The sequence below is a fragment of the Pongo abelii genome, chromosome 12 (genome assembly GCF_028885655.2).
Source record: "Pongo abelii isolate AG06213 chromosome 12, NHGRI_mPonAbe1-v2.0_pri, whole genome shotgun sequence".
NCBI lineage: Eukaryota > Metazoa > Chordata > Mammalia > Primates > Hominidae > Pongo > Pongo abelii.
The window spans coordinates 22,878,550-22,900,074 of record NC_071997.2 but is presented as its reverse complement, the minus strand read 5'-3'; the positions used below and the strand labels follow the sequence as shown (position 1 = coordinate 22,900,074).

Below are 21,525 nucleotides of genomic sequence, written 5' to 3'. Positions count from 1 at the left end.
TGTGGCTCAGAGTGGAGGGGTCCTGTGGTCACAGGGCAGGTGGGGAGCATCAGTGTGCCTGGCGGGCTTGCGGCATAAAAATAACCCGCGCAGTTTATCGACAAGTTATTATTACCCCGTGTGGCCGGGGCCTTCTGGCCCCATGTGATTCTCTGTGCTTTCCTGTTAGCTGCCCTTAGCCTGGAAACCAAGCTGTCGGGGTATCGATCAAGCCGGCTCTCAGCAAGGTTTTCCTCCCCAAAGCGGTTTCAGCTTTTCGCCTGCAGCTATTTTTAGAGGCTTGGGCTCCGCAGATGGGGCCTCTCTCCAATGATCCTGTGTGGTGGGGCTGGGGAGGAGCCCAGGCCAGGCCCCCACAGGGAACTGTCTGGGTGGGGGACAGGCTTCTCCTTCCGCCAGTGGGTAACACCAGGCTTTGCTCTCAGTGCCCAGCTGGGATGAGCCCTGGAGGCTGCTCCAGCTGGGATGTTTTCTAGATATTTTTGGCCTATTTTCTGGGTAACAAGGAGTAAATTCTACAAATGGAGGTCTCACATCCCACCATCAGCAAACCAGGCCTCTGAGTTAAGCCCTGATCCCTTTGAAAATGCAAATTCCCGCTGGGTCACTACCACCTGTGTGTGCCTCGGGGGCTCCCTTGACCAGGCAGAGCTGGATGCAAACTGTCAAATGGAAGAAAAGGCTGAGAACGTGGTGCCGGCCCAGCAAAGTCAAACACTGCAGAGCTCACTGGCCCAGGGCCAGCCACATTCACTCGTTCCCAGGGTGACTCACAAGCTCCTTTCCACCCAGGACCATGGCTCTCTCGACAGCCCTGAGAGTGACGCCAGGGCAAGGATTCACCCCTGCAGCCACAGGGGCGGGACACGTGGGAGGAATCCGCGAGGACCTACCTCAAAGTGGATTGCCCCGTTCCCGTCGGCATCAAAGGCGTTGAAGAGGAAGTGTGCATAGGTGGTGGCATCTGGGGAGGGCAAGGAAGAGGCTGGGGTGTGTTGGGGCTGCCTGGCGGCTCATCTCCCACCCCAGGCAACCCCAACTGAGGGTGCTAACTGCGTCCTGGCTCAGAGTCCCTGTTTCCCACAGGACAGGGGCAGCACCAAGCCTCTAGGATGCAAGGGGCAACAGGAGGGTCCCCTCCCTCCACACTGGGACACAGCAGGGCTGCCCTGCCTCGGACTCACCTCCCTGAGGGAAGAACTGCGCGTAAATGAGTTTGAAGGTGTCTTCATCCACCAGGCCCGTGGGACACTCCTGCAGCAGGAAGGCACCCCCTCAGCCCTCGGCCACCCCCAGCTCCAAGCCCGACTCCGCATGGTGCCTGGCTGGCCTCTCTCCATCCCCTTGGGGGCTGCCTGCTGCCCGTGGCACTGCTGGGGCCCCCTGGCCTGGGTTGTGGAAAGCCTGGGCAGGGGTGGGGTGAGAGGGAGCAGGGATGAATAGGAAGGGGGTGACTGCTCCCCCATACCCTCCTCCTCTGTACCAGCAGCAAAGACATGGAGGGAGGAGTGTGGCGGCCTCAGCGATGCCCATTCCGAAGCCTGCCCCCGCCACACAGCTTTCCCACAACACATAAGCCCCTTAAAGGCCCCTGGGATATTTACTGTGGCATGGAGAAGTTTCCAGGTCTCCCTGGGCCAGGGTCTCCAAGGCCTCTCCCGGGGGAATGGGGAACACTCACATTCTTAAAGCCCCTGTAGAGAGACTGCAGCTCCTTCTTGGTGAACTTGGTCTGGGCCTGCAGCTGGTCCAGCCCCTCCGGCTGGTGGCGCACCGTGGACAGCTCCAGCTCACTGTCGCTGCTATCTGGAGGGGGACACAGACCAGACAGGGTAAGGCCTGTAGCCCTGCTCCTCCATCTTGCTCAGGTGTGGTCAGGGCATGGGCCAAAATAGCGGGTGGAGGAACTCTCCTTGCATGACTACCATGGACAGCCACACAGGCTGTGCACTGCACAGACGGGGTGTGACTGAGTGGCCCACGCAAGAGCTGTGCCTCTGCTTTCCTGCCCCCCACAGGGCGGGCCTCCCCATCGCAGCCCCTGCAGTGTGCCCCCCTGTCATCTGCACGGTGGGACAAGGTGGGAGCTGCTCTTGTCCTAAAGAGGCACTGAACAAGGGGATACAGGAGGGGGAAAGACAGCAAGACAGGCATGAGGGACCCTTGAACTTCAAGATCCAATTCCTAGACCACTTCCTCCATGTGGCCCTCCCTGACTTTCCCCAGGAATGGAGAGGGTGCCTCCCTTGGCCCTCAAGGCCTAAGGCGATGCTGTTCAGCTACAGTTGGCAGAGGGACGTTATTCACATCTGGTTAGGAGGCTAAACCTCCAGGGCTGTGGGGGCAGGGATCAGACCTGTCCTTTAAAAACAATACACAAACTTGGCTGGGCACGGTGGCTCACGCCTGTAATCCCAGCACTTTGGGAGGCTGAGGTGGGCGGATCACGAGGTCAGGAGATCGAGACCATCTTGGCTAACATGGTGAAACCCCATCTCTACTAAAAATACAAAAACTTAGCCAGGCATGGTGGCAGGCACCTGTATTCCCAGCTACTCGGGAGGCTGAGGCAGGAGAATGGCGTGAACCGGGGAGGCAGAGCTTGCAGTGAGCCGAGATCGCGCCACTGCACTCCAGCCTGGGTGACAGAGCAAGACTGCATCTCAAAAAAAAAAAAAACACCATAAACTTGTTAATTAACCATGGCTACATTTGGTGGGGGGAGGTGCGATTTCAGGTGATTTTTACTTTTTTATTTATGATTTTAAAAAACATTTTCCTAATTTCTTTTGGTGTGACATGCATCACTTTTACAATGCAAAATAAAGCTAGGGCTGAAACAGCACTGAGTGCCCACACCTTGCTGAGCAGCATCCTCGCGTAATTACAGAGCGCCACCTTCCCACAGACCCAGGACACACGGGCCCCGCTGCACCGCCGCCCTGTCTCCCCTGGGCCACACAGAATGGTGGTGATCCACAATCACCCACATGGCTGGTGCTGGCTGCTGCCTCTCCCACTGCACAGCGACCTCTTTAGGGGCAGCTGTCCTGCACAGCTCATCCTGTGCCCGTGGTGCCTGGCATGGTGCTGGGCACTGGTCCTGTGCTGAGCTTGCTCCATACCCAGGCCTCTCCTGAGAGCGTGGCGGGAAAGACAGCCTGCACTGCCCACTCTCACTAACCACAAGAGCACCCTGAAAGCTGCTCAGCAATCAGGCTGTTTCTTTGGTCCACACATGCTCCCAATCTCCAAGATAACTATTTCATACCATCCTTCCCCTTAAGTTTCCAGTATCTCCTCTCCCATCCTTACCCTCAGGTTGCTTCCCACTTCACTGAGAAGATACAAGCCATGGAGGAAAACTTCCCCAAGCCCTCACTCCACACCTACCCACCTGCCTGCACCTGGCCCAGACGTCTGCACCCCTGCCTGCTCCGAGGCTGAACTGTGCCTGCTGCCAGCGAAGACAAACCTGCCACTTGTGCAGGGGGTTCCGACCCCTCTCGCCTACTCAGGCAAGTGGTGCCAGCAAGTCTCCCACTCTTTCCTCATCACCTTTTCCTCTCTTCTGGATCATTCCCATCACCATATAGACATACTGTAGAATCTCGAATCCTTAGTCATATTAAGTATAGGTAAACCCTGTAAACCAGCATCCCACGCCAGGCAAGCATCCCACACAGACTCTTCCCTTGCCCAGGGGCCTGCACAAGGATGCTCACAGCAACAGCATTTTTGGCGGGAGAGTTGGAGGCAACTCAGGGGTTTATGGCAGGCAGGATGGGTAGGCGAAATATGGAGGCTGCACACTAGGTAGAACTGTGCCATGGAGCAGATGTACACACAGCAGCGTGGATGGATGGATGGATGGTAAGAATCCTTTGATTAAGAGGCAGACTTTTCGGACTGGAAAAGCAAGATCCAATTATATCCTGTTTACAAGAGGGATACTCCTAATACAAAGATAGATTAAGGCCGGGTGCTGTGGCTCACGCCTGTAAGCCCAACAATTTGGGAGGCTGAGGTGGGTGAATCACCTGAGATCAGGCGTTCAAGACCAGCCTGGCCAACATGGTGAAACCCCATCTCTACTAAAAATACAAAAATGAGCCGGGTGTGGTGGCGGGCACCTGTAATCCCAGCTACTTGGGAGGCTGAGGCAGGAGAATTGCTTCAACCCGGGAGGCGAAGGTTGCAGTGAGCCAAGATTGCGCCATTACACTCCAGCCGGGGTGACACAGTGAGACTCCATCTCAAAAAAAAAAAAAGATTTAAAATAAAAGAATGGAAAAACATTAAGAAAGCTGGATGTTTTATAATGACACAAGGATTAATTCATCAAGAAGGCAGAGTAAGCTAAAATAGACATCACCTAGTAACAGAGCTTTAAAATACCTAAAACAAAAAATTCAGAACTAAAGAGAGAAACAAATAAGTCACAATCATAATTGGAAGATTTTAGCATCCTTTTCCAGTAAATGGTATGACAAGTGATGATATAAAAGATTTGAAAAACACCATCAACCAATTTGACCTAATTAATATTTATAGAACACTGTATAATTGTAGATACACATTCTTTTCAAGAGCATATCCTGTGGTTACCAATATATATCAGATGCTGGAACACAGACTCTTACCACAATGGTATTAAGTTAAAATTCAGGACAAGATATTTAGAAAATCTCAAGTATGTGGAAATAAACAGTACGTTTCTAATTAGCTCATAGGTCACAGAATAAAACTGCAAGGCGATCGCATTTTGAGATATTTTGAATTGAATGATTAAAAAACAGAGCATATCAAAATTTGCTGGATGCAGGCAAAGCTGGGCTGACAGGGAAATTTATTGCTTTCAATTCCTTTATTAGAAAAGAAGATAGGTGTAAAAGCAATGACATAAGCTTCTAGATCTAAGAGTCAGAATCTAAAAAATGCAGAGCAAATTAAATTCAAAGTAAATAGAAGAAAGAACATAATAAAAACAAGAGTAGAAATCAATGACAGGCTGGGTGCAGTGGCTTATGCCTGTAATCCCAGCACTTTGGGAGGCTGAGGTAGGTGGATCACTTGAGGTCAGGAGTTCAAGACCAGCCTGGCCAACATGGCGAAACCCTGTCTCTACTAAAAATACCAAAAAAAAGTTAGCCGGGTGTGGTGGTGCACGCCTGTAATCCCAGCTACTCAGGAGGCTGGGGCATGAGAATCGCTTGAGCCCAGGAGGTTGGAGATTGCGGTGAGCTGAGATCACACCACTGCATTCCAGCCTGTTGACAGAGCAAAACTTTGTCTCAAAAAAAAAAAAGAGAAAAAAAATCAATGACAAATATAAGCATAGCTGCAAACCTTATAATAAAGTCATTAAGAAACTCAAGTCATAGACTGGAAAAACATATCTCCAGTATATGTATCTGACAAAGGACTCATTTCCAGAATACATAATAAACTTCTACAAATCCATATAAGACTAATAACTCGATTTTTTAAACAGGCAAAAGACAAGGACATGTCACAAAAAAGATGTACAACTGGCCAAATAAGCACAGGAAAAGGTATTTGAAAGGACATATGAGAATTCATGCAGTGATGGGAAAACTGGAGTACTGGCTCAGCCAGAGTGGAGATACCTCCCTAAGCATCTCAGGTGTTGGCTGAAACCCCAGAAAAGCTAGGCTTTAGGACTGTGAACCACATCCTTGAGTAAGCGCATGCTCTAGACCCAATGACAAAGTCAAAACAAAACTACTCTGACAAAGCCTAAAATAAAGTCTGTGAAGATCACGTGAGTTGGCCAATAATTTAACTACATCCCAAACGAAAATTTGTTAGCATTTATATTAAAACAATATAATCCATTGCCTACACTATCCCTTTCACAATGTCCAGCATACAATAAAAAATAAAAAGACATGAGAAGAAGCAAGAAAATGTGACCATAATAAAGAGATGAAGGATAAGCAGAATTATTAGACTTTTATTGTTAGAATTATTAGAAAATAACTTTAAAACAACTATTATCAATACTTTGAAAGAAATAAAGAAAAGAAAGCATAATAGATGAGAATCTTAGTAGAAAAATTAAAAACTATAATAAAAGAACAAAATGGAACTTCTAAGCTTGAACAAAACAATACCTAAAATTAAAAATTCACTGGATGGACTGAGTGCAGTGGTTCACGCCTGTAATCCCAGCACTTTCAGAGGCTGAGGCAGGTGGATTGATTGAGCCCAGGAGTTTGAGACCAGCCTGGGCAACATAGCAAGACCCTGTCTCTACAAAAAAATTACCCAGGCATGGTCGTGTGCGCCTGTAGTCCCAGCTGCTTGGGAGGCTAAGGTGGGAGGAGCACTTGAGCCTGGGAGACTGACGCTGCAGTGAGCCACGGTCATACCACTGCACTTCAGCCTGGGCAGCAGGGCAAGACCCCAGCTCAAAAAAAAAATTGAAAAAATTGAAAAAAAAAAGAAAGAAAAGACATAAACTACCAATATCAGGAAGGAAACAAGGGAAATAAGTACTAACTCTCCAGACATTAAAAGGATAAAAAGGAGATATTATGAACAAGTCTTCACACACAAATTCAACAACTTTTATAAAATGGACCAATTCCTGAAAAATTATAGACTACCCAAATTCATCCCAGGTGAAAAAGATAACCTGAATAGTCCCAACCAATATTCTTCATGAACACAGGTGTGAAATTTCTCAACAAAATATTAGCAAATTGAATCCTTTGATGAATAAAAAGAACAATACACCACACCAAGAGGGGTTTTCCAGGAACATGAGGCTGATTCAATATTTGAAAATAAATCAACATAATCCACCATATTAATAGTCTAAAAAAGAAAAAAGCACATAATCATATCAATTGATGCAGAAAAAGCATTTGACAAAATTCAACATCCATTCATTAAAAATAACTGGGAATGAAAGGGAACTTCCCCACATTATTAAAGAGCATCTACACAAAATCTATAGTCAACATCATTCTTAATGGTAAAAAACAGAATGTTTTCCCCACAAGAAAAAAGGTCAATATACAAAAATCAATCACATTTCTATAGATCAGTAATGAACAATTAGAAATCAAAATTTAGGCTAAGGTGTCTCCTGAATTTCCTGGCAGTAAGATCCAAGACCCTTGCTCCGGTCTCTTTGATCTGTTTTGGAGCTAAACAGGGAGAGGGAAGGACGGTGGGGGCTTTTTGTGCTACCTGGAAGCTGAGGGACAGTCAGAAGTCTGATGACTACATGAAGGGTCATCAAAGGTGTAGGCTTTGCCACTGGGCAGGAGGACATGTGACCAAACCAACAGTGATTATCAGTCAGGAAGGAGACAAAGTGGTGATCAGGACTCAAAGCATATTCAATCACACAGAGAAACTACTGCTGATGACAGACACTGTACACTGTTAGAGTACGTCTGTTGTTAGTCTGGATGGAGACAACCGTGTTCACATACAGAAATGGGATGGCAAAGACACAAATTTTGTAAGAGAAATTAAGGATGGCAAAATGGTCATGACTCCCACTTAATTTTTTTTTTTATTTCCATAGGTTATTGGGGAACAGGTGGTGTTTGGTTACATGAGTAAGTTCTTTAGTGGTGATCTGTGAGATTGTGGTGCACCCATCACCCTGGCAGTATATGCTGATCCCAATTTATAGTCTTTTATCCCTCACCCCCTCCCACCCTTTCTGCAGAGTCCCCAAAGTCCATTGTGTCATTCTTATGCCATTGGATCCTCACTTTTGGTGACATAGTTGCTGTTTGCTACTATGAGAAGGCATAGAAAACTACCTGGCTGGGAACTGGAGAAGATCTTCAGCTTTTCTGTTTACTCAAGTCTCAGCATTATTCTGCTATTACAGTACAGCTGATCACTAATTAGAAGGTTGTCCTTAGCATGGAGGTAGAAAATGGTGACTTAAAAACTTGTTACTCCAAGCAGCTAGCCTAGTTTGTCCTGCAACTTGATCATGTTTTATAATTTGTATTAAAATGTTAAGTCACAGGCCGGGCGCAGTGGCTCATGCCTGTAATCCCAGCACTTTGGGAGGCCAAGGCAGGCGGATCACCTGAGGTCAGGAGTTCGAGACCAGCCTGGCCAACATGGCAAAACCCTGTCTCTACTAAAAATACAAAAATCAGCCGGGCGTTGTGGCAGGTGCCTGTAATCCCAGCTACTTGGGAGGCTGAGACAGGAGAATCGCTTGAACCTGGGAGGCGGAGGTTGCAGTGAGCCGAGATCATGCCACTGCACTCCAGCCTGGGCAACAAGAGCGAGACTCCATCTCAAAAAAAAAAAAAAAAAAAAAAAAAAAAGTTAAGTCACTTTTTTATATAAAGAAGTGAATGGATTTTGTAATTTCCTTTGGAATGCAAATCAGAATAAAAATCTTACACACAAATTAAAAAAACAAAACTTAAAAAACAATACCATTTACAATTGCTCATCTCACAAATGAAATACTTAGGTATATATCTTGCAAAACATGTATATAATCCGTATGCCAAAAACTACAAAATGCTGATGAAAGAAATCACAGAGGATTCAAATGATGGAAGAAACATAACTATGTTCATGGATTGAAAGACTCAGTGCTATAAAGATGCCAGTTATCTCCAAAATGATCCACAGATTTCATACAATTCCTACCAAAATCCCAGCAAGAGTTTTTTTGTACATACAGACAACATACTCTAAAATTTATCTAGAAAGAGAGAGGAACTAGAATAGCTAAAATAATTTTGTGAAAGAAGAATAAAGATATTGGTTTTTTATTTTTATTTTATTTTATTATTTTTTTAAGACAGAGTTTGGCTCCGTCCCCCAGGCTGGAGTGCAGTGGTATGATCTCAGCTCACTGCAACCTCTGCCTCCCGAGTTCAAGTGATTCTCGTGCCTCAGTCTCCCTAGTAACTGGGACTACAGGCACGCACCACCACACCTGGCTAGTTTTTGTATTTTTAGTAGAGACAGGATTTCACTATGTTGGCCAGGGTGGTCTCGAACTCCTGACCTCAGGAGTTCCTGAGTGATCCGGCCACCTCAGCCTCCAAAAGTGCTGGGAATACAAAGATATTGTTAAATAAAAAAGTAAACACAGACTGGGAAAAAATATTATCTTTGCAAGCTGCATATCTGACAAAGAATATACAGAATATATAAAGAAGTCTCAAAACTCTGCAGTAAGAAATCAAAGAACTCAAATTAGTAAATGTCAAAAAACCTAATCAAACACTTCACTATGGAGGAGTCAAGGCTGGTAAATAAGCACAAGAAAGAGGATTAGCATCATTTTCCATTAAGGAAATACAAATTGAAACCTCAATGAAATACTGCTATATACCTATGAGAATTGCTTACATAACAAATATTGACAATGTCGGGCGCTTGCGGTGGGGGGATGCTGAGCGACGGGAACCACTATATGTTGCTGGCAGGAGAGAGAAGTGGTACTGCCACGCTGGAAATCATCTTGGCCCTTTCTTATAAAGAGGCTCTTCCCATAAGACCCAGCAATCCCATTTCTGGTTATTTACCCAAATGAAATGAAAGCTACTATATTCAACTTTAGGCAAATGTTTAGAGCAATTTTATTCAAAATTGCTCCAAACTGTATATAACCCAAATGCCCTCCAACCGGTGAGTGGATAAGCTGTGGTACATCACACAAGGAAAGACACTCAGCAACAATAGGGAACAAACTCCTGACACACGCAAAACATGAATGAATTGCACATGCAATGACGTGAAAGAGTCCAGACTCCAGAGGCAGATCATGTCTGACAACATTCATGGGACAGTCTGGAAAAGATAAAAGGACAGAAAATTACAGGGAAAGAGAACAGATCAGTGGCTGCCTGGGGGCTGACTACCAAAGAGGGAGCATAAGGCAATTTTTTGTGGTGACAACATTGTTCTATATCGCCAGGTGCCCGGTGTGGTGGTGCGTGCCTGTAGTCCTACCTCTCAGGAGGCTGAGGTGGGAGGACTGCTTAAGCCCTGGAGTTCAAGGCTGCCGTGAGCTAGGATCACACTACTGCACTCCAGCCTGGGCAACAGAGACCCCATCTCCAAAAAGTAAGTAAGGAAATAAAAATAAAAATTAAATTAAATTAAATTAAATTTTTCTACATCTTGATTGTGGTGATGGTTACATGACTATGCATGTATCGAGATTCATAGAACTAGACAGCCAAAAAGGTAAATTTTACATTAATTTAAATTAGAAAAAAAATGAGAATACTTAGCTATGGGGAGGAGGGAAATGGGGGAGTAAAAGAGGAAAAACAAATGAGAGGCTGTAAATGGGTCAAGGCTGATGATATCCCATGAACTACAGAGTAGGATGAACTTAATCCTTTCCCGAGGGCCAAGAAACAAAATAAGACAGAAACTCCAAACCTGCTGCTATTTCTTCCATTAAAAACAACAAAACTCCTTGACCATATTTTCCCCTAAGCCTTTTTCTCACCTCCTGTAACTCCCTGCCTTCACTTCCTCTCCTCCTGTTCTCCCTCGAACTTACTCCACTCCAAGAAAACTGCTCTTACAAGGATTGTGGATGATCTCCATGTGGTCAATATTGTAATTTTGATTGAAAAGTGGCATAAGGGGCCAGGTACGGTGGCTCATGCCTGTAATCCCAGCACTTTGGGAGGCCGATGCGGGTGGATGACCTGAGGCCAGGAGTTCAAGACCAGCCTGGCCAACATGACGAAACCCCGTCTCTACTAAAAATACAAAAATTATCTGGGCACGGTGGTGCACGCCTATAATCCCAGCTACTTGGGAAGCTGAGGCAGGAGAATTGCTTGAAACCTGGAGGCGGAGGTTGCAGTGAGCTGACATCGTGTCACCGTAATCCAGCCTGGGCAACAGAGAGAGACTCCATCTCAAAAAAAAAAAAAAAAAAAAGACATAAGGGCAAGGTGTTAATCCATTCTTGTATTGCTAGAAAGGAATACCTGAGACTAGGTAAATTTTTTTTTTTTTTTTGAGACAGGGTCTCACTCTGTTGTCCAGGCTGGAGTGCAGTGGTGCAATCAGCTCACTGCAGCCTTCCAGGCTCAGGTGATCCTCCCACCTCAGCCTCCCAAGTAGCTGAGACTACAGGCACACACCACTATAAGCAGCTAACTTTTTGTATTATAATATAGACGGGTTTTGTCATGTTGCCCAGGCTGGTCTCAAACTCCTGGGTTCAAGTGATCCTCGAGACTGCATTATTTATAAAGAAAAGAGGTTTATTTCACTTGTGGTTCTGCAGGATGTACACAAAGCACAGTGGTGGCATCTGCCTCTGGTGAGGGCCTCAGGAAGCTTCCAATCGTGGTGGAGGGCGAAGAGGAAGCAAACAGGTCACATGGCAAGAGTGGAAGCAAAAGACACAAGGGAGGAGGTGCCAGGCTCTTTAATGTATTATATAAATTGTATAAAAGTCAGATTTCACATGAACTCAGGGAGAGAACTCACTCATTACCATGAGCATGGTGCTAGGCCATTCAAGAGGGATCCGCGCCCGTGATCCAATACTTCCCACTAGTCCCCACCTCCAACATTGGGGATTCATTTCAACATGAGATGTAGGGGTGACAAACATCCAAACCATATCAGAAAATGCAAGCGTGAGAGTGAACAATGTATGCCTAATGCCACTTTTGAACACAGATGCAAAACCCTAAACCAAATGTTAGCTAAATGAAGCCAATGGCATTTTTTTAAGTACATCATGATCAAGAAGATTTTATCTGGAAGAACATAAAGAGGAAAAATCACATGAAAATCTTAAAATGCAGAAAGGACATTTGATAAGCTTTCATGTCTATTTATAATTAAAATAAACGACGACCAAAAAAACCTCTCAGCAAACCAGGAGTCAAAGGGAAGTTCTTTAACGTGATTTGCTTATATTTGCAAATCACATATTTACAAAAAAAATTACAGAAAATATTGGATTTAAGGGCAAAAGCTTAGACACATTCTCTTTAATATTTGGGACAAGTTTGGCCACAGTCCCCACTAATCAATGTCCTGCCAATGCTCTTAGGAAATTTAGAAAAGAAATAAATAGTGTATGAATTGGGAAGTAAAGGATAAAATTAACATTATTTAGATGATAGGGTCCCTAGAGGGACTAAAAGAATCAACAGACAGGAGAGTTCAGTAAGGTTGCCAGATACAAGATTAATCAATACAAAAATCAATAGCAGTTCTCTACACCAGTAATAACCATCTAGAAAATATAATTAAAAATACCAAGATAAACACTCACAATAGCAATAAAACTAAAGAGTATCTCTAGGTAGTAATAAAAACTCAAAGGACCTCTACATAGAAAGATATTCCGAATACATGAGGCATTCCATCTTATGGCCACATATTAATGTCATTTCTCCCCAGAGTAATCTGTAAGTAAATTCAATGCAATTCCAATAAAAAATCCAGTTGGATTTTTTTTTGGAAAGCTTGATAAACACGCTGAAATGTATATGGAGAAATAAACAATTAATATAAACCTGAAAAGAAAGAATAACAAGGGAGGAGTTTCTCTCAGACACTAGTACATGTTGTATAGTCATTGTAATAAAAATTGTATGGTTGGTACAAGAACAGACAAACGTACCAACAAACAGACCAGAGAGCTCAAAAAAGAAAGTGAGGTGTAGGAGGGATTTCATGAAAGCTATGGGAAAAAAGGTCAGAGTATTTAGTAGATGGTGTTAGGAAAACTGGATCACCATATAAAGAAAACAAATCTAGACTCCTTCCATATCCCACATGCAAATGTAGGTTCCAGGTGCATTAGAGACCCCAATGTGAACGGTAAATGATAGAGCTATAATAAAATGTAAAAGAGCCTCCTGTTAACCTAAGATTGTGGACAGATTTCTTAAAACTCCAAAAGCTCAAACCACAAGAAAAAAAGGATGAATCTGATTACATCAAAATTAAAGATTTCTGTTTAACAAAGGTCAGCGTGAGACACTCAACGGAATAGAAGAAGATAGCGTGCAGTGTTCACGAATGATGAAAGAGGAATTTCTAGAGCAGGTATCAGCAGAAAGGGAAACCAGAAAGATGAATACAAACCCAAAAGATGGCTCAATTTCAGTAATAAACAGGAGCATGTAAATTAGCATGAGAATGCAGTACCTCCTAGATTGCTAAGAAATAATAATAATGAAAAATAAGTTTTTTGGCAAATATGCAGATCAATGGTAATTCTGAAACATTCTAGCGCAGGGGTCCTCAACTCCCTGGGCCGAGGACCGGTACTAGTCAGTGGTCTGTTAGGAACTGGGCTGCACAGCGGGAGGTGGGCAGCAGGTGAGCAAATGAAGCTTCATCTGTATCTACCGCTGGTCCTCACTGCTCTCATTCCTGCCTGAGCTTCACCTCCTGTCAGATGAGCAGCGGCATTAAATTCTCATAGGTGCGCAAACCCTACTGTGAACTGTGCACGCGAGGGGTCTAGGTTGCACAGGCCCCTTATGAGAATTTAACTAATGCCTGATGCCCATTAACATCCCCTCCCCCAGCATCATGGTGGAAAAGCTGTCTTCCACAAAACCAGTCCCTGTTGCCAAAAAGGTTGGGGACCACGGCTCTAGTGAATGTGGGAACTGGTACAAACACTGTGGAAATCTATTTGCAATTTTCATAGTAGTTATGTATTACATAAATTGTATAAAATTAACACTTTGTATAAAATTAACACTAGGCCTAGGGCCCAGGAATCATCTCCTAGTACACATGCTAAATCCAAGTGCCCAGGAGACATGTACAAGAATAGCCATTGGCGCACTCTTTACAATAATGGCTTGAATCAACCAAACGTCCACTGACAACAGAACAGATAAATATACTGTGGTCTAGGCCGGGCTAGGTGGCTCACACCTGTAATATCAGCATTCTGGGAGGCCGAAGCAGGAGGATCGCTGGAGCCCAGGAGTTTGAGACCAGCCTGGGCAACATGGCGAAACCCCATCTCTACTAAAAATACAAAAATTAGCCGGGCGTGGTGGTGTGTGTCTGTGGTCCCAGCTACTCGGGTGGCTGAGGTGGGAGGATTGATTGCTTGAGCTGTGGAGGCAAAAGGCGGCAGTGAGCCAATGGTCACACCACTGCACTCCAGCCTGGGTGACACAGTGAGACCTTGTCTCAAAAAATAAATAAATAAAAATGAAAAAATAAAAAATATATATTACGGTGTATGCACCTGACGAACTATTACACAGCAGTGAAAAAATGAGTGAACTATATTAACACACAGCAAGTTATGTATTGCTGAATGAAAAACCAGTCTTAGGAAACCAGTATAAGTCCATTTTTCATAAAATTCAAAGCCAAGAACAACTGAATCCTATATATGTAGGGAACATAAGAGATAAAATCATAAGAACAAAAATCAAGGAATGACACACACAGATCTGGCTATGGGAACCTCCATGGGGCTGGGACAGGGGAGGGTGGGTTCCCTGGTGTTCAGTATGTTATTCTTTATAACTCACATATCAAATATACGTTTATTAGAGGTTAATTGAATTGGTTACAATTTCATTTTCCCAGAGCAAGAGAAAATGAGAGCGCGCGGGGTGAAGTGGAGGCGTGAACAGATACCTCTGGTCTGGATTAAACCCTGGATGCTTGGACCAAAAAAAAGCAGACAGCAATCCCAGGAGAAAGGGTCAGAGAATGTGAAAAGGCAACTGACAGAGGGGGAAGTTGGGAAGGCCAGCAGGCACACACAGAGGTATTCAAAATCATTAGTATGGAAAATGCACGAGAACAACGAGAAAAAAAATGTTACTCATTTAACTTTCCAAACCTGAAAGTTACTTGAAGTTTAGCCCTGGTCAAGGATGTGGACAGCTTCTCCCCTGAGTTCTGGGCTCACCTGCGTCCTTGCCATCTGCACTGGATGTCGGGGAGGTTTCTAAGGGGACATGTCCCAAGTGAGCTCTTGAGCTTCCCCCTAAACCTGCTCCACCCACAGCCTTCCCCCTCAGTTGATGCAACTCTATCCTGCCAGAGCTCCGCAGGGGCACACACACAACCCATGTGCAAATCCTGCCAGCTCTACTTTCAACATATGTTCTGCCTCTGACCCCTACTCTCACCTCCCCTCCCTCCACCCAGGCCCAAGGCTTCTACCCTGGACCCTGTTAGTCTATTCTTCAGATAGTGCCAGAAGAAGCGGTTGTAAACATATCTCATACGCCTCTGCTCAACAACCTCCCCCAAGCTCTCAGTATAAAATTCAAAGTCCTTAGATGGCTGATAAGTGTCCCCAGTCCCCCAGCTCTGACCTCATCTCCCATGTCTCTCTCTTCACTGCCTCCACCTTAGCCATGTGGGTGCCCCTCAAACCTACCAGGCACGCTGTCCCCATAGGGCCCCCCTATTGCTGGCCTCTGCTCAAATGTCACCTCCTCCTCAGAGGGACACTTCTATTTCTCTCTATCCCCATCTGTTTCTCTCTTCATTTGGCTATTGCTCCCTGGCATATGCAGATTTCTGTTTACTAGTGCTATGGATTGAACTGTGTCCCCTCAAATTCATCGTTGAAGTCTTAATCCCTACTGTGACTGTATTTGGAGATAGGGTCCTTGGGAGGTAACCAAGGCTACGTGGGGTCACAAGGTTGGGCCCTTATCCCATAAGATTGGTAGCCTTATACGAAGAGTAAGAGAGGCCGGGTGTGGTGGCTCAAGCCTGTAATCCCAGCACTTTGGGAGGCTGAGGTGGGCGGATCACCTGAGGTCGGGAGTTCGAGACTGGCCTGACCAACATGGAGAAACCCCATCTCTACTAAAAATACAAAATTAGCCGGGCATGGTGGTGCATGCCTGTAATCCAGCTACTCGAGAGGCTGAGGCAGGAGAGTCACTTGAACTCAGGAGGCGGAGCTTGCAGTGAGCTGAGATCACACCACTGCGCTCCAGCCTGGGCGACAGAGCAAGACTCCATCTCAAAAAAAAAAGGAAAAAAAAAGAGTAAGAGAGACAGCTATGTCTGCCTCCACGTGCATGCAGCAAAAGGCCACATGAAGACAGAGCAAGAAGGCAGCCGTCAGCACACCAGGAAGAGAGCCCTCACCAGAAACTGACCCTGCTGGCACCCTCTTCTCAGACTTTCTTTCCAGAGCTGGGAGAAAATACATTTCTGTTGTTTAAGTCCTTCAGTCTGTGTTATTTTGTTATGGCAGCTGGAGAAGACTAAGACACCTGGTATATTGTTGGTCTCTCCCTCTACAGGGTGACTGCAGCAGGGATTCGGGTCTCCTCGCTGCCGTACCCAGCCCTGGAACAGTGCCTGTGCATGGGAGCTGCTCTGGAACACACACTGGGTAGGATCCTCCCAGCTATGTTTCCTTGGGTGAATTTATGGAGTACTGGTGTGGGCTTTAATTTTAATGTCTCTACGCAGAGCCTGCCTCCTGCAGATTGTCCCAGGCCCCAGCATTCCCTGATGTTTACACCTGTTGGGCACAGAGTGAGCAGGAGAATCAGAGAAAAAGAGATAATATTCCAAGACTCAGGTCCAGTGACAGCAGGTGAACTGGGGTCAAGGGCACCCAGGCATGGAGTCTAAGGTGAGCCGAGGCACATGTGGGCACGAGAGCCATCAAAGGGCCCAAAGCAGAGAAAGGTTGTCTGATTTCCACTCCAGAATGGTCACTCTGGCCACAGGGTGTCACAGTGACATGAAGAGAATGGAGTGAAGGGAACTGGCAGGAGGTATCAGGAATGAAGAAGCCAGAGTTTCTAGCTGCTGACTTGACCAGGGTGGGGCAGGCAGAGTCCAGAATGACTCCACATTTCTGACCTGGGAAACAGGATGACTGCTGCTGTCATCCACCAAGACATGGAAGTTAAAATTACCCAGAAATGGAAGACAAGGCAAGAAGATGGCTGCACGGCTTTTCAACGTAACATTAGAGCACTGTCTATAGGAAACTTGGGCTTTTTACTATTGATCAGCGCTCCAGCTCTGTGTGTTTAGATGTTAACTTGTAGAAGACTGCTCAGGGCAAAATTATAATGCCAACGAACTCAGCCATTTCCCTTTCTACCTCTCCCCCAGTGTGACTCTCCTCCTCCTTCTCCAGGGGCTAGTCCTGGGCCACCTCCTCCCCATCAAAGTCTCCATTTGCTGTGGTTTGAATGTTTGTCCCCTCCAAAACTCATGTTGAAATTTAGTCACCACTGTGACAGTATTCAGAGGTGGAACCTGTAAGAAGTGTTCAGGCCATGAGGGCCCCACCCTCATGAATGGACTAACACCATTATCACAGTAGTGGCTTTGCCCCTCTTTCTCTTTCTCTCTCTCTCTGTTCTTCGCCATGGAATGATGATTCAGTAAGAAGGCCATCTCCAGATGCCAAGCCCTCAATCTTGGACTTCCCAGCCTCCAGAACTGTGAGCCAATACATATCTGTTCATTATAAATTACCCTGTTTGTGGTACTCTCCACAAAACAGCCTAAGACAGAAAACTGGTACTGAGAGTGGGTGTTGTTACAACAAACACTTAAAAACGTGAAAGTGGCTTTGGAACTGGGTAGTGAGTAGAGTCTGGAAGAGCAGACTAGAAAAAAGCCTGTCACCATGAACAGAACATTAAGGGCTCAGAAGATGAGTGTAGGAAAAGTCTGAAACTTCCTGGAGATTAAAGTGGCTGTCATCAGAATGTTGGCAGAAATATGGATGGTGATGAGGTCTCAGAGGGAATTGAGGAATAAGGTATTGGAAACTGGAGGAAAGCCCATCCTTATAGTGACAAGGAACTTGGCTGAATTGTATCCACACCCAGTGGCTTTATGTTTATGGAAGGCAGAATATTTTTTTTTTTTTTTTTTGAGACGGAGTCTCACACTGTCGCCTGGGCTGGAGTATGGAAGGCAGAATTTAAGAGTGATGAACCGGTATACCCAGCAGAAGAAATTTCTAAGCAAAATATTGAAGGTGCTGTGTGGTTTCTTTTAATATCATATAGTAAAATGAAAGAAGAAAGAAATGACTTAAAGACAGAACTTATCATGAAGGCATTTCAGGATATTTCAGGCTGGCCCTCTCATCACAGGCCCAGAGCTCTAGGAGGGGAGAATGGTTTTAGGGGATGGGCCAAGGGCCCCCTCCAAGGACCTGCTGCCCTGGACTGCCTTTGGGACTCTGCTCCTCACATTCCACCACAGTGCTCCTTGGCTGCCCCAGCCGTGGCTCAAGTGGGCCTGGGTGTGGCTCAGGCCACGGCTCCAGAGGGCAAGCAGTAAGCCTTGGCAGCATCCATGTGGTGCTAATTCTGCAGGCACACAGAATTCAAGAGCAGTGGAGGCATGGCTGCCTCTGCCTGGATTTCAAAGGCTGGATCAGACAGCCTGGGGGTCCAGGCAGAGACCTGCTGCAGAGGGAGAGCCACTCCAGAGAGTCCTTGCTAGGACAATGCCTTGTGGAGCCACAGGGGCTGGGCTGCCCTTGAGACGGCAGAGCTACCAGCCTGACCGGCTAGCAACATCAACCTGGGAGAGCTGCTGTGGCTGCCGAGCCCACCAAAGCCACGGAGGTGGGGCTGCCCAGGGCCCCAGTGTGTCCAGGAGGTGGGATGTGGAGTCAAGGAACATTATTCCCGAGTCTTAAGATTTAATGTTGCTCTTCATGGTTGGTTTTGGACGTACTTGGGACCAGTTACCCCCTTTTTCTTGCCGGTTTCTCCCTGAATGGAAATGTCTATCCCACAACTGTCTCACCATTGTATTCTAGAAGCCTGTAACTTGTTTAATTTCACAGGCTCACAGCTGGAGAGGAATTTGCCTCAGGATGAATCATGCCTTGAGTCTCACCCATATCTGATTTAGATGAGACTCTGGGCTTATGAGTTGCTGCTGGAATGAGCTGAGACTTTTGGGGGCTATCAGGATGGAATGAATATATTTTGTATGTGAGAAGGACATGAATTTTGCGGGGGTGGGTCGGGCAGAATGCTACGGTTTGAATGTTTGTCCCCTCCAAAACTCATGTTGAAATTTAGTTGCCACTGCAACAGTATTAAGAGATGGGACCTTTTTAAAAAAAAAAAAAAAAATTTGTTTGGTTTTTGAGAGGGGGGTCTGACTGTGTTGCCCAGGCAGGTCTCCAACTCCTGAGCTCAAGTGACCCTCCTACCTCAGCTTACACTTAGCTAGGACTACAGGTGCACACCATCATGCTTGCAAGAGGTAGGACCTTTAAGAAATGTTTAGTTTACGAGGGCTCTGCCCTCATGAATGAACTAATGCCCTTATTGCAGAAGTGGGTTTGTTACCATGAGAGTAGGTTTGCCCCTCTTACTCTCTCTTGCTCCCTGTGCCCTTCAGCCATGTGATGCTTTCCACCATGTTACAACACAGCAAGAAGGCCCTCGCCAGATGCCAGCCCCTCAATCTTATACTTCCTAGCTTCCAGAACTGTAAACCAATAAATTTCTGTACAATACAATTACCCACTCTGTGGTATTCTGTTATAGCAGCAGAAAACAGGCTAATACACCATTGATAGCCAGGGGGGCTGCAATCAAGTTTGAATTCCTCTATCCAACAAGCATTTTGCCAAAGGAGTAAAAGCATGAGGCCTTTTTGATGTTTAAAAGTTGTACAGCAGCCTGACAGACTACAAGTGGGGCTTTCTTCCCAGTGTGTAAAAGTCTCAGTCCAGGTCCTGTCCTATACCCCATGTAGTCATCTCTGTGCAAAAGTTCAGCAAAGTGGCTCCAAATCTTTAATTCACTAAGCTGAAATGCACCAGGTACTGGACAAGAGGAACTTTTTGGCCACCCCATGGGTGAAGCCTGTGAAACCTCTCTGAGCTGCACCAGTACCTCTGCAAAGCCTCTCATAGGCCTCCTGCAGCTTGCCACATAAGAGAGAAGCAGAAGCAATGGAAGATTCTCTAAAAACCTCTCGAGCCTATGTCCCCTGCCAGCTGTCACCCATCCTGTTCCCCTTTGTGGCAAAACTCCGAAGAGGTGCCATGCTCCCCGGCTCCCATCCCTCCTGAACACACTCCATTCAGATGCTCCCGCCACCAGTACTCTCCAAAGCTGCCGGTCAAGGTCCCCTTGGTGCACTGCAGCACATTCATGCCCCTGTGTGACACTGTGCCCAGCCTGTGCCTGACACACACAGAAGTCAGGGGTGGACACAGCTGGCTCAGACAACAGCCAGCCAGTTCCGGCTCCAGCCACAGCAAGGTGAGGCCAGCAAGGCAGGGCACCAGGCTGGGGTGTGACTGGATCTGGTATTTCCAAAAGTACACGTGTGGTCACCAAGGGGAGCACTCATGGCCTTCCTGACATAGATACTGCATTTCAATACTAATTTAATTTAATGATGGGAAGCCCCGGAATTCCTGCAGTCCTGGGTCCACTGAGAGCCTTGGTGTGGCCCTGCACTCATGACTTCACATCATACCCTCCTTAATGACTGTGCACTGGGCTGGAAGGCTGCCTAATCCCCATAACGCCTGTGGGGACCAGGGAAGAAAGCAGCCCTAACCACCGCCCCAGGGGTCCGGCCTCTAGACGACCGGAGCTCAGCTCCTCAGAGGTGCAGTTAGCCCTGGAATTGCCCACTGGTGCCTCTGGCTGACAGTCCATGAGGGCGTGGGGAAGAGGGAGGCAGGGCATCCCACACACCATGAAATGGGGCTCCCTACCCCTGTCCAGGGCCGGGTATCTCAGCCTTCACTTAGTCTCTGCTGCTCAGGTCACTCCTAAGCCATAGGGTCCCACAGAAGGTCCAGGAACTGCTGTGGAGTGAAGGGAGGCCTTTGGGGCAAGACTCCCTTTGAATCTGAGCTGAGCTGTCTCTTTTACCCATCAAGGGGCACTGGACTTGTAAGACTTATTGGAGAGTCTGTGGTGAGACTGCTGTGATGCTACCACCTGTGTCTAGGTATGTGACAGTAGAGCCACTGACCTGGGGAGGGAGGGGCCTTGCCCAAATTCCCAGCCTCTGGGCTCCCAGCCAGCAGCCTCTGGGCTCCTGACCCTACAGGGCATGGGATGAAGAAAGCCCAACACGACCAAGTGTGGGCCACGTGCATCTTCCCTTCCCACTAACTCCTAGGACACAGGTAGTGTTGTGTAGCTGTGGGGGAATGTTGCCTGGGTCATTTCGGGCAAGAAGTAAGGTGAATGTACACTCTGAAAGTGCCTCCTCCTAGGCGTCATGCTACCTGACTTCAAACTGTACTACAAGGCTACAGTAAACAAAACCGCATGGCACTGGTACCAAAACAGATATACAGACCAATGGAACAGAACACAGGCCTCAGAAATAACACCACACATCTACAACCATCTGATCTTTGACAAACCTGACAAAAACAAGAAATGGGGAAAGGATTCCCTATTTAATAAATGGTGCTGGGAAAACTGGCTAGCCATATGTAGAAAGCTGAAACTGGATCCCTTCCTTACACCTTATACAAAAATTAATTGAAGATGGATTAAAGACTTAGATGTTAGACCT

The 21,525-nt window shown here is 46.3% G+C and overlaps 1 protein-coding gene across 2 annotated transcripts in view; it reads right to left on the bottom strand.

Annotated features, from left to right (window-relative positions):
- Nucleotides 1-21,525, bottom strand: part of KCNIP3 (potassium voltage-gated channel interacting protein 3) — an 89,465-nt gene that overhangs the window by 9,874 nt on the left and 58,066 nt on the right. For both annotated transcript variants that reach the window (XM_054547807.2, XM_024242695.3), the window contains 3 exons: nt 1,682-1,806; nt 1,185-1,254; nt 894-964 (listed from right to left, as the gene is read on the bottom strand). In XM_054547807.2, coding sequence (XP_054403782.1) covers nt 894-964; nt 1,185-1,254; nt 1,682-1,806 — 266 coding nt within the window. The remainder of the gene's footprint in view (nt 1-893; nt 965-1,184; nt 1,255-1,681; nt 1,807-21,525) is intronic.